The sequence below is a fragment of the Bombina bombina genome, chromosome 5, assembly GCF_027579735.1.
Source record: "Bombina bombina isolate aBomBom1 chromosome 5, aBomBom1.pri, whole genome shotgun sequence".
Classification (NCBI taxonomy): Eukaryota; Metazoa; Chordata; class Amphibia; order Anura; family Bombinatoridae; genus Bombina; species Bombina bombina.
Window position 1 is genome coordinate 1,040,613,931 of NC_069503.1, and position 14,895 is coordinate 1,040,628,825.

Here is a 14,895-nt window from a genome sequence, read left to right on the forward strand (position 1 = left end):
CACTTGTATTTATGCCCAGCAGTTAAGGGGTTAATTAGGTAGCTTGTAGGGTTAATTTTAGCTTTAGTGTAGAGATCAGCCTCCCATTTGACACATCTCACCCTCTGATCCTTCACTGACCCCCCCTCAAACAGCTCTTTCTCTCCCACCTCACAATTGTCATGCCATCTTAAGTACTGGCAGAAAGTCTGCTTGTATAAAAATAAAGGTGTGTTTTTTTAAAATATATTTTATACAAAGTGTAGTATCCCCCGTTACCCCCCCCCCCCAATCACCCTGATCCCACTCAACCTATTGGCCACCATCTTGGGTACTGGCAACATTCTGTACCCAGTTTACTTACACATTTGCCTTTTTTTTTTTTTTTATTAAAATAAATTATAAACTGTAAATTTTCTGTAGTGTAGCTTCCCCCCCGTTCAGTACCCAACCGCCTCCCCTTCCAGGATCACTTTCAAAACCTTTTTCCCCCCTCCAGGATCGCTTTCCCTATTCTTCTCACACATGTTATGTCCATGCTCGCACACTTCCGCCCCCCGCCTCCTCCCGTGCTCACGGACCAACTGTAACTTGGTTCCTGAACAAGCACCAGCAATGGGCTGCCCATCCGCCTCCCTGCACCTGCTCCCACCAACCATTGATCGGCACCATGCTGGCCGATGCAGAGAGGGCCACAGAGTGGCTTTCTCTGCATCGGATGCGTAAAAAACGGTATTGCAGGATACCTCAATATAGAGGCATCACTGCGATACCCTTAAAGTGTCTGGAAGCGATCATAATCGCCTCCAGTGCTTTAAAACCATGAGGACGTACAGGGTACATCCTTGGTCATTAAGTGACATTTTTTTGTAGGATGTACCCTGCACGTCCTTGGTCGTTAAGGGGTTGAGAAAAAGTAACCCATCAGAGATGATACCTCAGTATAATTTATACCTACAAGAATTTTTAGAACTTGCAACTTTGTAATTTACTCCTATTATAAAATGTTCTTCATTCCCTGGTATCTTTATTTGAAAAGCAAGAATGTAAGTTTAGATGCCGGCCCATTTTTGGTGAACAACCTGGGTTGTTGCTGATTGGTGGTTAAATTCACCCACCAATAAGTGGTGTCCAGGGTCTGAACCAAAAATTGCTGGCTCCTTAGCTTTGATACCTTCTTTTTCAAATAAAGATAGCAAGAGAACAAAGAAAAATTGATAATAGTAGTAAATTAGAAAGTTGCTTAATATTGTTTACTCTGGATAAAAAATTGGGTTGAGTGTCCCTTTAACATCTGCTCCTGGTGTGTAAATAAGGCAGGATTTGCTATTGTGTGTCAGTAAGTGAAGAAACAAGTAAAGTAGTGACATAAGGAAAATAAAGAAATACAATTGCAGGTAGTATAATAAAGACATAGGAGACATGTAGATCAAGGCTCTTGGGCAAAGGGGCTCACCATACCTGTACACTGCTATGCACACTCATTTCTATAGTTGGTTCATATGGGGAGAGGTAACTTTCAAAGGCCCGTGATGTCATGCACAACATTGGCTGTCTTTCTGTACATATGAGTCAGCCAGAAAAAATATACACATATATGTGCGCGCACACTCTCACAGTACTATTGAGGGCTCACATAAGGGCATCACATGACCATTGTACTTACGTTACAATATGGTGGCACCCAACAAAAGCTACACAGGAGTTATTTTATAGAACGATTGCCATAGAACATGCTATTAATGTTATTGAGCTGGTTGCTCGTTCCTGTGAGTGCGCTTCGCTCTGTGTTTATTAAGTCTCCCTAAGGGAAAAAAAGAGGCAACCAGACGTGGACTCCTTGCTCAGTGTGCTTAGAGGAATATGGCTACACCTCACTGACGAGTCCCAATAAAGATTAAAACGATAGTCTGGGGTTTCTGTTTGCATTGTTCAGAGAGGAATTGCCTGGTATTTTGTCACTGGACTGACCGTAATAGGTGGGATCAGACTGATATACCACAGAAAAGTTCTACTTTGTGAACAGCATTACTTGGGTAAAAATAAGCTGCACCCAGGTGGTAAATCGCCATAGAACAGGCTAACAATGTTATTGAGCTGGTTGTTTGTTCCTGTGAGTGCGCTTCTCTCTTTGTGTTTTAAGAAGTGTGTACCTCAACTATCATTTTATAAGAATAAATTACATTCTTTTTTTTTTTTGTACAGAGACACACCTCTTTAAAAGTATGTTTATCTGGCCTTTTTATTGCCAGTTAGGGGACATATCTAAATAAGCTACTACACGGATCAAGCAATCTAAGCCAAGGCTTCACAGTCCCGGAGATATGATCCATCATGATCGTATACACCCTGTTTGAGCTTATCATTTCAGCGTGACTGTATGTTATGTCTTGCAATTCTCTTATCATTTTAAAGTTCTCTGCATCACTGCACAATCCATGAGTACTGCTATGGAAACACAAATCCTCCAATAGGTGTATAAATGTAAATGGATATTTTTTTTTATTTTTTTTTCTCTTTTTTTAATGGAAACTGCTATCTTTGTTATTAAGTGGTATAGAACCATACTGCAAAAAGTAATGAGATGTATGAGGATCAAAGAGAAATAAACAACGGTTGGCTTTTTAGACAGTATTGTTTGCTCAGCTGGTAAAAGAATAAAAATAAAGACTGTTCTTTATGCTCTAGATACTTGAAAATAAAACAACTTTTTCCCCCCCTCTTTCTTTAGCTGCGTTATAAAAGAGTTAGAATCCTTGGGGAAGGAATTGTATGGAGCCAAATTAATCGCCCAAAGATTTCAAGTGAGGAGTTGTTCTCATTTCAAAAGTCCTGTCAGCGGCTCAGCATGTCTTTTATCCATGACTGAAGACAACAACCCGCACCATTATTTCATCGCAACGCAGGTATCCATGAGAGGTGTCATTTGAAAACAATTTATTCTTGTTGCTTGAGAGGCAGTCTTGCTTAGCTACCTGCTTTCAGTTAGTTGCTAAGTAGTATGTCAGCTGTGCGACTACATTAAAAAAAAAAAAAAATATATATATATATATATATATATATATATATATATATATATATATATATATATATATATATAATTTTTTTTTTTGTGCAGAGGATGTAAACCAATAAGGTGTAGCAAAATTTGTGTGAGACTGGGTACATAGCTTCTGTCTGTAGTAACATAAATCCTGAGCATAAACAGTGTGTTTTTTGTATGTGTGTGTGTGTATGAATGTGTGTGTGTGTGTGTATATAACTAATATACACACACGTGTCAGGAAGGCACTATCCGTTTTTAAGCTGTCTCTTTAATACAGTATTAAAATGACAGCTTAAAAACGGATAGTGCCTTCCTGACTGAATTTATACATATATAAGAGACTAGCGCTCTTTGTTTGCAAATTAATATGATACTGGAGAAGTCTCCCTATGGGTGATGGGGGAAACCAGATGTGGACTCTTTGCCCAGTGTGCTTAGAGGAATGTGGCTGCACCTCACTGACGAGGCCCATAAGAGGCCGAAACGATCGTCTGGGGTTGTCATGTTCCTTGCTCAGAGGAGAATTGCATGGTATTTCGGGGCTGGACTGACCTTACTTGGCGGGATCACACTGGTCTAAAAGAGGCTGCTCTTTGGTGGTAAATCTCCATAGAACTAACTGATGAGCTGTTGTTCGTTCCTGGTAGAGCACTTCTCTCTTTGTATGTATGTTTATGTGTGTGTGTATGTATATATGGTGTGCATGACTAATATTTTTACAATCGACTAGTCGAGGGCTGTTGCTGTTGACTAGTCGAAATTACCCCCTCTTGCCAGAAAATAGGTATTAAATGGGAAATATTTTTAATGTAATTGTAAAATTGTTCGTTTTTTTTTTTTTTTTTTTTAAATTTTATTTTTAAAACCTAGTAATAACACGTCATCATAACTGCCCCCAAGTGAGACAATCCGCAATCGGTAGTTGTCTTAGGCTAAGGCTATGGGCTGGTAGGCTGACTACGGGCTGTTTTTGACTATCAAAATATAGCAAAATTTAATATATCAGTAATCGACTAATGCCGTACTAGTCGATTAATGAGAGACAGATCGACTAATCGATTAGTCGACTAGTCTAACTCGGCCCTAAAATAAATATATATATATATATATATATATATATATATATATATATATATATATATATATATATATATATATATATATATATATATATATATATATATATATATATATATATATATATATCTATATATATATATATATATCTATATCTCTATATATCTATATCAAGTAGCCCAGCACTCCTTCCACACTGGTGTAATCATGGCCTGGGTGCTGTCCTCGTGTAAATATGTAGAAATGTCTAGATGTAGGAGGGCACTCACAGGACTTGTATTGAAGTAAAGAACAGGGCAATTTTATTTCCAAATTTGTTTCACATTAACTTTAAATGTCGACGTTTCGACCAATTTATGGGCCTTCAAGACCATTATGATCTGAAAAAAATATAAAATATTTTAATATAATCTAAGTGAACAATACAAAATACTAAACACAGTTTACAAGTTAAATACAACAGTGACATCCCTTCACCACAGAAAAGAGACACACTAGCTCACACCTGAGCTCATCATATTAAAAACCATGGAAGGAAGAAAGGGTCAACTGTCACTTACACTATAGCACCTAATAACAGCTACCATTTCAGCACATCATATACAAGGCGCAACTCTCACTATAGACAATTGTTCTTACGTGCTGACTTTATAGAAAATTATACACCTACTCATGCTAGATCAGTACCAGTTCAAAAGATATGGCCAACTCAACCAGTCATAAAAAATGAGACATCACATGTGTGCATAACCATACACCTAAACATTACATAGTCATCAGTCCAGGGTAATAGCTCATGCTTCACAGCCCACATGTGTAAAGGAATAAACAACTTGTATGTACCATTCATAGAATCTCACAAATACAGACCCTTCATAAGACATGTAAGACCTCTATCTGATCTCAGAACACATATGAAAAGAGCAGAATGTGGTCAATCACACAAGTATTGCCCAGCATATAGTCCCTGTGTAGACAGCCACTAATTGGATAGAATACCCTTAATTAAAGGCTAACAATCTAGCTAAGCGATACACATAAGTGGAAAGAAAAATAAGATATACATACCGCCAACCAAATGGTCCCGTAATCTACAAACAGATTCACCAAACCTAATCAGAGAATAACAGACTAAATTACATAACATATCAGAACTTATATACACATCATTGGTTAGCAAGGTGCGTTGAACCCAACAAAACAATACATTGCTTACTATTGTAATGCATTACTCACAACAGCGTGCAAGCCAGACTCCCAACTGAGCAGCGGTATCAGTGATACCGGAAGAGACCAATACAGCATATACATAGAGCAACCAATATAAGCAACAGCCAATAATCAGTGTGCATGTACACCCACCCATAAAACAAATAGTTCCATATAAGCACACCTTGTACACACCCCCTGGTAAGGCGATCACAACATAGCAGTTACAATAAAAAAACAGAGTAAATCCCGGATATCAGAGCTTATATACATATCACTAGTTAGCAAGATGCGGTAAACCCGACAAAACAATACAGTACTTACTATTGTAATGTAGCATACATTACTCACAACAGCGTTCATACCAGACTCCCAACAGAGCAGCGGTATCAGTGATACCGGAAAAGATCAATCTGGCATTTAAATGGAACAACCAATGTAAGCAACAGCCACAATCATCAGGGCGCATGAACACACACCCATAAAACAGAGTCCTGTATAACCACACCTCATACACACTACCTGGTTAGGCGATCACAGAATAACAATCATAATAAAGCAGGGTAAATACTGGAGCGTAAATGTACATTTAAAGTAAACAATCTAAAACATACAATTGATGCATTCCGGCTGCCTCAGATTACGTGACCAACAGAAAATTCTGAAATTGTAATGCCATACAGAAAGGATACATAGAGCATACCTAACGCTACCTCAGCCGGCTCAAAAATGTAACACAATTTCGTGCAACAAATCGAGCACATCATAACGGACCTCATGGTATAATGTAACGCCCAAGTTGAAGCACAGACCGTTGCAGTGGCACAATAATTTGTAAAAACAAAAAACTAAACCACAGTTCAATAATGGGATAACAAGACCCCCTTACGGTATCACCTAAACTAAGTCTCCTGTGGCGTCATCTAACAAGCATAACCCTATGGACCAGGACGGGAGAGGGGATAATTAGTCCCAGTGACAAATACACCTAACCTCTTGTACTGACCACAAATCGCATAACCAACTGAGGGGGACATCAGAAGTTGGCAGGTGCTATCCCTGAAATCTTTGCTAAGGAAGACCGATCCTTGGAAGGAGGAGAAGACATGGTTTCAAAAAGGTAAAAAATGGCAGCTACAAATGTGGCAGCTGTGTGGCCTGTAGCACCCTTCTCACAGGAGAGAAGTTCCACCATCCAGGAACAACCAAAACCTATTGGATCAGATATTGGCTCACCTGCACCTCGGACTTTGTGGTATATTTCCTGTCCTTGTGGTCGTTATTATATTGGCAAGACCAGTACTACTTTTTGCAAGAGACTTGCTAATCACAAGAGTGCAATTAGAACTACCCTAAAAGAGGGACACTCGGACCCCCTGTGGCAAGGCACTTCCTTGAAAAACAACACCCCATCTCCTCACTCAGGGCCATGCTAATTGATAAAGTGGTCCCCTTAAAACGAAATGGTGATATGAATCGTGAATTATTGAAATGTGAAGCGCAATGGATACAGAGGCTGGACACTCCTACTCCAGTTGGCCTGAATGCCAGCATGGACTATGCTCTATTATATTATCCCAACTGAGCATGGGCCGTCATTACGAATACTTGATCACTAATATTAATTATGTTGTTCTTTTGTCACTTTCTTCTGTGGGTGCCCTCATGTTCCCTCTAGGCATATATCATTCCTCCCAACTAATATCGTATATGAGAATGGATTGTGGCCTTGATTGGTTTTCTGTCTCTGCCATTATTTGGGTATTCCCTGTTATTTTGAACATTCTTCTTTGTTATACAATGACTCGTGGCCCCCATTCTTTCAGTAGTTTAATATGTTGGTATCAGGTTGTGATCTTCTGATCCCTAATAGGGTAATCCCCTTATTCTATGTCTGTAATAGGTAGCTGTTTAGCAGTGTGGTTATCCTCATGGTCTGTGGACTGACTGGTTGTGGTTTAGATGGTTGAGTGGTATTATTGTACCTAATAGTATCTGCTGTACTGGGTTGGGAGTCTAGCCTATTAGATGGTGCGAGTGATGTGTAAGGGATTGCACCTGACAACTTCGGATGTCCCCCTCAGTTGGTTATGCGGTTTGTGGTCAGTACAAGAGGTTAGGTGTGTATTTGTCAATGGTCGCTGGGACTAATTACCCACTCTCCTGTCCTGGTCCATAGGGTTATGCTTGTTAGATGACGCCACAGGAGACTTAGTTTAGGTGATACCGTAAGGGGGTCTGTTATCCCATTATTGAACTGTGGTTTAGTTTTTTGTTTTTACAAATTATTGTGCCACTGCAACGGTCTGTTCTGCGCCTTGGGTGTTACATTATACCATGAGTTCCGTTAAGATGTGCTCGATTTGTTGCACGAAATTGTGTTACTTTTTTTGTGCCGGCTGAGGTAGTGTTAGGTATGCTCTATGCATCCTTTCTGTATAGCATTACAGTTTCAGAATTTTCTGTTGGTCACGTAACCTGAGGCAGCCATTAGGCTTCAATTGTATATTTCAGATTGTTTACTCTGAGTGTACATTTACGCTCCAGTATTTACCCTGCTTTATTATGATTGTTATCCTGTGATCGCCTAACCAGGGGGTGTGTATGAGGTGTGCTTATACGGGACTCTGTTTTATGGGTGTGTGTTCATGCGCCCTAATGATTGGCTGTTGCTTACATTGGTTGCTCCATTTAAATGCCAGATTGGTCATTTCCGGTATCACTGATACTGCTGCTCTGTTGGGAGTCCGGTTTGCAGGCCGTTGCGAGTAATGTATGCTACATTACAATAGTAAGTACTGTATTATTTTGTCGGGTTTACTGCATCTTGCTAACTAGTGATATGTATATAACCTCTGATATCCGGGATTTACCCTGTTTTTTTTTATTGTGACTGCTATGTTGGGATCGCCTTACCAGGGGGTGTGTACAAGGTGTGCTTATATGGAACTATTTGTTTTATGGGTGGGTGTACATGTGCACTCATTATTGGCTGTTGCTTATATTGGTTGCTCTATGTATATGCTGTATTGGTCTCTTCCGGTATCACTGATACCGCTGCTCAGTTGGGAATCCGGCTTGCATGCTGTTGTGAGTAATGCATGCTGCATTACAATAGTAAGCACTGTATTGTTTTGTTGGGTTCACCACACATAGCTAACCATTGATGTGTATATAAGTTCTAATATGTTATGTAATTTAGTCTGTTATTCTCTGATTAGGTTTGGTGAATCTGTTTGTAGATTACGGGTATTAGCTCAGGGACCATTTGGTTGGCGGTATGTATATCTTATTTTTCTTTCCACTTATGTGTATCGCTTAGCTAGATTGTTAGCCTTTAATTAAGGGTATTCTATCCGATTAGTGGCTGTCTACACAGGGACTATATGCTGGGCAGTACTTGTGTGATTGATCACATTCTGCTCTTTTGTGAGATTCTATGAATGGCGCATACAAGTTGTTTGTGTGTAGGACATGAATATGGGTTATTTCTTTTACACATGTGGGGTGTGAAGCATGAGCTATTACCCTGGACTGATGACTATGTAATGTTTAGGTGTATGGTTATGCACACATGTGATTTCTCATTTTTTATGACTTGAGTTGGCCATATCTTTTGAACTGGTACTGATCTAGCATGAGTAGGTGTATAATTTTCTTTACAGTTAGCACGTAAGAACTATTGTCTATAGTGAGAGTTGCGCCTCACATATGATGTGCTGAAATGGAAGCTGTTATTAGGTGCTATAGTATAAAGTGACAGTTGACCCCTTCTTCCTTCCATGATTTTTAATATTATGAGCTCAGGTGTGAGCTAGTGTGTCTCTTTTCTGTGGTGAAGGGTTGTCACTGTTGTATTTAACTTGTAATATGTGTTAGTATTTTGTATGTTGTATTGTTCACTTAGTGACATTATTGAACTTTTGTTTTTTTTTCAAATCATAATTGTCTTGAAGAAGGCCCATAAATGGGTCGAAACGTCGACATTTAAAATTAATGTGAAACAAATTTGGAAATAAAATTGCACTGTATATAATCTCATTGTGTAGTTCATTAACAAATCTAGATAAGCCCAGAGGCTTGTTTTCCCACAGAAAACCTCCTGAATTACATTGTTTCCAATGCAGCAAAGGATTCTGGGTAAGATATGCAAATTAAGTACACAATGACACACCTTTTTACTTCAGTCTGCTTTTCAGCAGGTTCCCTTTACGCAAAAGTATCGCTGTTCACACAGCTTATAAACTTAGCTACGGTTAGTGCAGTGATTCATAACCATCCCAGGACAGACTGTTTCGTGGTTTTTGCCACTCATCAGCTGGGAGAAGGTTAGAATCGCTGCTAGGTGAAGTTGATTCCAGGCAGAATACAACAACATTTTAAATTAGGGGGAGATAAAAGGCGAGTTTAAAATCCTCCACTACGCACAAAATATAGAAAAAATAAGTAATTGTGTAGTTCATTAACAAATCTAGACAAGCCCAGAGGCTTATTTTCCCACAGAAAAACTCTGAATTACATTGTTTCCAATGCAGGAAAGGATTCTCTGTAAGATATGCAAATTAAGTACACAATGACGCACCTTACTTCAGTCTGCATTGTTGTATTCTGCCTGGAATCAACTTCACCTAGCAGCGATTCTAACCTTCTCCCAGCTGATGAGTGGCAAAAACCACGAAACAGTCTGTCCTGGGATGGTTATGAATCACTGCACTAACCCTAGCTAAGTTTATAAGCTGTGTGAACAGCGATACTTTGGCGTAAAGAAAATCCTATAATAAATTGGAGCAATTTTATTGTTGCATCATAGCTTGCATATAACCATCTGTTTAACCTCTGGATTAAACACAGTTATCTGTAGTGCAGCAATGCACTACTGGGAGCTAGCTGAGCACATCTGGTAAACCAATGACAAATTTGTGTAGCCATCAATCACCATTGGTGTATTGCTATAGAAGTGAATTTAAAAATGACATGCTCTATCTGCATCGTTAAAGATGACATTTTACTCTCCTATTACGTTAAGCAATCGGTATGGCTTAATTATACTACTAGTATTTAATGAGCTTGTTTTGGGGGGTCTATCTGAGTGGGCAGAGATAAGCAAATTGTACGCTGCAAAGTGAACTTGTATTGTGTTTTACCGTAATTGCACAACATTTCATAGTATACTTCCTTAAAGGTACAGTAATGTCAAAATTAAAGGAACAGGAAACCCAACACTTTTCTTTCATTATACGGATAGAGAATATAATTTAAACAAAGTTTTCTATTTACTTCTGTTGTCAAATTTAATTTCTTCACTTGTTAATATTTGTTAAAGAGATACCTAGGTAGGTAGTGTGCACATGCCTGAAGCACTGCATGACAGGAAATATAATGTATAACATTATTGCAAAACTGCGGCCATATAGTGCTGCAAACGCATGCACACTCCTAAGCCTACATCCCCTTTTTAAAGGGACAGTCTACACCAGATTTTTATTGTTTAAAAAGAAAACCCCTTAATTACCCATTCCCCAGTTTTGCATAACCAACACAGTTATATTAATACACTTTTTACCTCTGTAATTATCTTGTATATAAGCCTCTGCAAACTGCCCCCTTATTTCAGTTCTTTTGACAGACTGGCATTTTAGCCAATCAGTGCTGACTCCTAGGTAACTCCATGCGCGTGAGCACAGTGTTATCTTTATGATACACATGAACAAACACCCTCTAGTGGTGAAAAACTGTCAACATGCATTCAGATAAGAGGCGGCCTTCAAGGTCTAAGAAATTGGCATATGAACCTCCTAGGTTTAGCTTTCAACTAAGAATACCAAGAGAACAAAGCAAAATTGGTGATTAAAGTAAATTGGAAAGTTGTTTAAAATGACATGCCTTATTTCAATCATGAAAGTTTGTTTTGGACTAGACTGTCCCTTTAACAAAGGATAACAAGAAAATGCAATATTTGATAATAGAAGTAAATTGGAAAGTGATTTTAAATTGTATGTTCTATCTGAATCATGAAATAAACATTTGGGGTTTTATTTCCCTTTAAACATAAATTAATTGGTTAGCATGTGAAATTTTAAACAACTTCTTATATGAATTTTGCTTAGTTTTGTTGGTATCCCTTGTTAATGAGTACACTTAGATGAGCTTCGGGGCATGCAATTGTCTTTTGCCATCTTACAGCAGTGTTTGTAACAAAGTATAACATTGCTATAAACATTATTGCAAACACAATGCCTATAGAATAGTAGGCACATTACCTTAATCCTGAACATATTTTTTTTTTTTTTTTAAATTTATTTTGTTTTTCCATTTTACAAAAATAAATAAAGAGACAGTTTTGACTTTACATACTAATCAAGTATATAACAATTCAAACAAATAAACTTTTAACCTAATACAGTGCTCTGTAGGTTATTCATGTTAAATTAAGCTGTTATTACGCTAGAACATTTCCATATAATCTCACCTAATTCAATCGATTTCCTTGTCAACGTGCCTCCTCAGATCCTCCCCGACCACCAGACCTGTTGTTCAACTGCTGCCCCTATGTGTGGTTAATAAAACTCTAGCTTCCTTGTGTCTATTATTCTACCTCAGGGAGTGTTGTAGGTCTCTTCCCACAAAAATTTGGCGTCTAGGAAGAAGGGCAACTTATTCCTTTTGAGGAAGCCATACTCCTCCAAACTAATAAGCTCTAATCCTGAACATTTTTAATTTTGACTTTATTGCTTTTGTAAACTGAGTAGGGGAAATACAGTGACTGCGTCTGCACATGCCAGATGCAGTCTCCCTTGCAAGTCCTGAGATAAGCATACTGATTGGGTGCTTAAAGCCCCTTTTATAATTGGGTGTGACTACTGAGGATATTTTTGAGGTAAAATATCCACCTTTTGTACATAGAGATGGTCATGTAATAGTTTCTAGGCAGCTTTTTACAGATATGCCACACCACTTAAGGATTGGGGATTTTAGAGACAAACTTGCCCAAAGTGCCAGATAGTTTTTATAATTTTTGCTATCCATTTAATAGAGCCTTGTTTTTTTATTTACCTATCAAAACTAGTTATATTTCTCTTGTAAGATGTATCCAGTCCACGGGTTCATCCATTACTTGTGGGATATTCTCCTTCCCAACAGGAAGTTGCAAAGAGGACACCCACAGCAGAGCTGTCTATATAGCTCCTCCCCTAACCCCCACCTCCAGTCATTCTCTTTGCAACTCTCGACAAGATAGGAAGTATAAAGAGATATGTGGTGACTTAGTGTAGTTTTACCTTCAATCAAGAGTTTGTTATTTTGAAACGGTACCGGCGTTGTACTGTTTACTCTCAGGCAGAAATTAGAAGAAGAATTCTGCCTGGAGGTTGATGATCTTAGCGGTTTGTAACTAAGGTCCATTGCTGTTCTCACACATAACTGAAGAGTATGGGATAACTTCAGTTGGGGGAACGGTCTGCAGATTACCTGCTTTGAGGCATGTTCAGTACTTTTATTTCTAGAGAAAGAATAAGTTCTAGAAAATGCTGACAGAACCTTGTGTATATTGAGGTAAGCTAGATGCAGTGATTTTACAACGACTGGGATCATGCTTACAAAATGGTGTAATACTAAAGGTAATACTCATATTAATTAGTGACAAAACGTTTACATGTTTCATTAATGGGACGTTTTTTTCTCTGAGGGTGATAAGTCTTTATTTGGGGCCTAGTTTTTCCACATGGCATAGTCAGATACTCCTAGGAGTATTTCCTTAAGGCCCCTCTGACATAGAGTGCATGGTGGGAGGGGCCTATTTTCACGCTTTAGTTGCGCAGTTTCTTTCAGACTGAGACATCCAGCTTCCCTAGAAGAGTCCTCTTGCATCTGAGGACCACTATAGAGGGCTTATTTCTTTCCTAATCGTATTTGAGGGCAGGTAGGAGCCACAGCAGAGCCGTGGCAAGGTGCTTAACTGTCTTTTACAGGTGGTTGATGTTTTTTGAATCCGGTTTGGGGGCTAAGGGGTTAATCATCCATTTGCAAGTGGGTGCGATGTTGCTTTAGTCCCATATACACACACTGTAAAAACTTCAGTCTTTACTATATTTTATCACTGTTTTGCAGTTTAAGTGCTATTTTTTTCCCTTAAAGGCACAGTACCGTTTTTGTTTAATTGCTGTTTCACATTTATTAAAGTGTTTTCCAAGCTTGCTGGTCTCATTACTAGTCTGTTAAACATGTCTGACATAGAGGGAACTCCTTGTTCAATATGTTTAGAAGCCATTGTGGAACCCCCTCTTAGAATGTGTACCAAATGTACTGAAGTATCTATAAACTATAAAGACCATATTATGGCTTTTAAAGATTTATCACCAGAGAATTCTCATACTGAAAAAAGGGAGGTTATGCCATCTAGCTCTCCCCATGTGTCAGAACCTAAAACTCCCGCCCAAGTGACGCCAAGTACATCTAGCGCGTCTAATTCTTTTACCTTACAGGACATGGCGGCATTTATGACTTCTAACCTCACAGAGGTATTGTCCAAATGCCAGGGTTACAAGGAAAGCGAGACAGCTCTGGGGCTAGAACAAATACAGAGCTTTCTGACGCTTTAATAGCTGTGTCAGATATACCCTCAGTAGGCTCAGAAGCCGGTGAAAGGGAGTTTCTATCTGAGGGTGACATTTCAGATTCAGGGAAAGCTTTACTTCAGTCCGATTCTGAAATGACAGCGTTTAAATTTAAGCTTGAACACCTCCGCTTATTGCTCAGGGAGGTTTTAGCGACTCTGGATGACTGTGACCCCATTGTAGTTCCAGAGAAATTGTGTAAAATGGACAAATACTTTGCAGTGCCTGTTTACACTGATGTTTTTCCAATACCTAAGAGGTTTTCGGAAATTATTACTAAGGAATGGGATAGACCAGGTGTGCCGTTCTCTCCCCCTCCTGCTTTTAAAAAGATGTTTCCCATAGATGTTGCCATACGGGACTCGTGGCAGACGGTCCCTAAGGTGGAGGGAGCTGCTTCTACCCTAGCTAAGCGTACAACTATCCCTGTCGAGGACAGTTGTGCTTTCCTAGATCCTATGGATAAAAAATTGGAGGGTCTCCTTAAGAAATTTTTTGTTTATCAAGGTTTTATTCTCCAGCCTCTTGCATGCATTGCTCCAGTTACTGCTGCAGCAGCTTTTTGGATGGAGTCTCTTGAGGAGGCTCTACAGGTGGAGACCCCGTTATGATATCTTAGACAGGATTAAAGCTCTTAAGTTAGCTAATTCCTTTATTTCTGACGCCGTTTTTCATTTAACCAAGTTAACGGCTAAGAATTCAGGTTTTGCCATTCTGGCGCGTAGGGCGCTATGGCTTAAGTCCTGGTCAGCAAACGTTACTTCAAAGTCTAAGCTTCTTAACATCCCCTTCAAAGGACAGACCCTATTTGGGCCTGGCCTGAAGGAGATAATCTCTGACATTACTGGAGGAAAAGGTCACACCCTTCCTCAGGATAGGTCCAATAAATTAAGGACAAAACAGAATAATTTTCGTTCCTTTCGAAACTTCAAGGGTGGCGCAGCTTTGGCTTCCTCTAATGCAAAACAAGAG

The 14,895-nt window shown here is 39.0% G+C and overlaps 1 protein-coding gene across 1 annotated transcript in view; it reads left to right on the forward strand.

Moving 5' to 3' along the window:
• Window positions 1–14,895, forward strand: part of UTP23 (UTP23 small subunit processome component) — a 41,097-nt gene that overhangs the window by 10,994 nt on the left and 15,208 nt on the right. Inside the window, exon 2 of the mRNA XM_053713198.1 lies at window positions 2,711–2,885. Within this exon, the coding sequence (XP_053569173.1) occupies window positions 2,711–2,885 (175 nt within the window). The remainder of the gene's footprint in view (window positions 1–2,710; window positions 2,886–14,895) is intronic.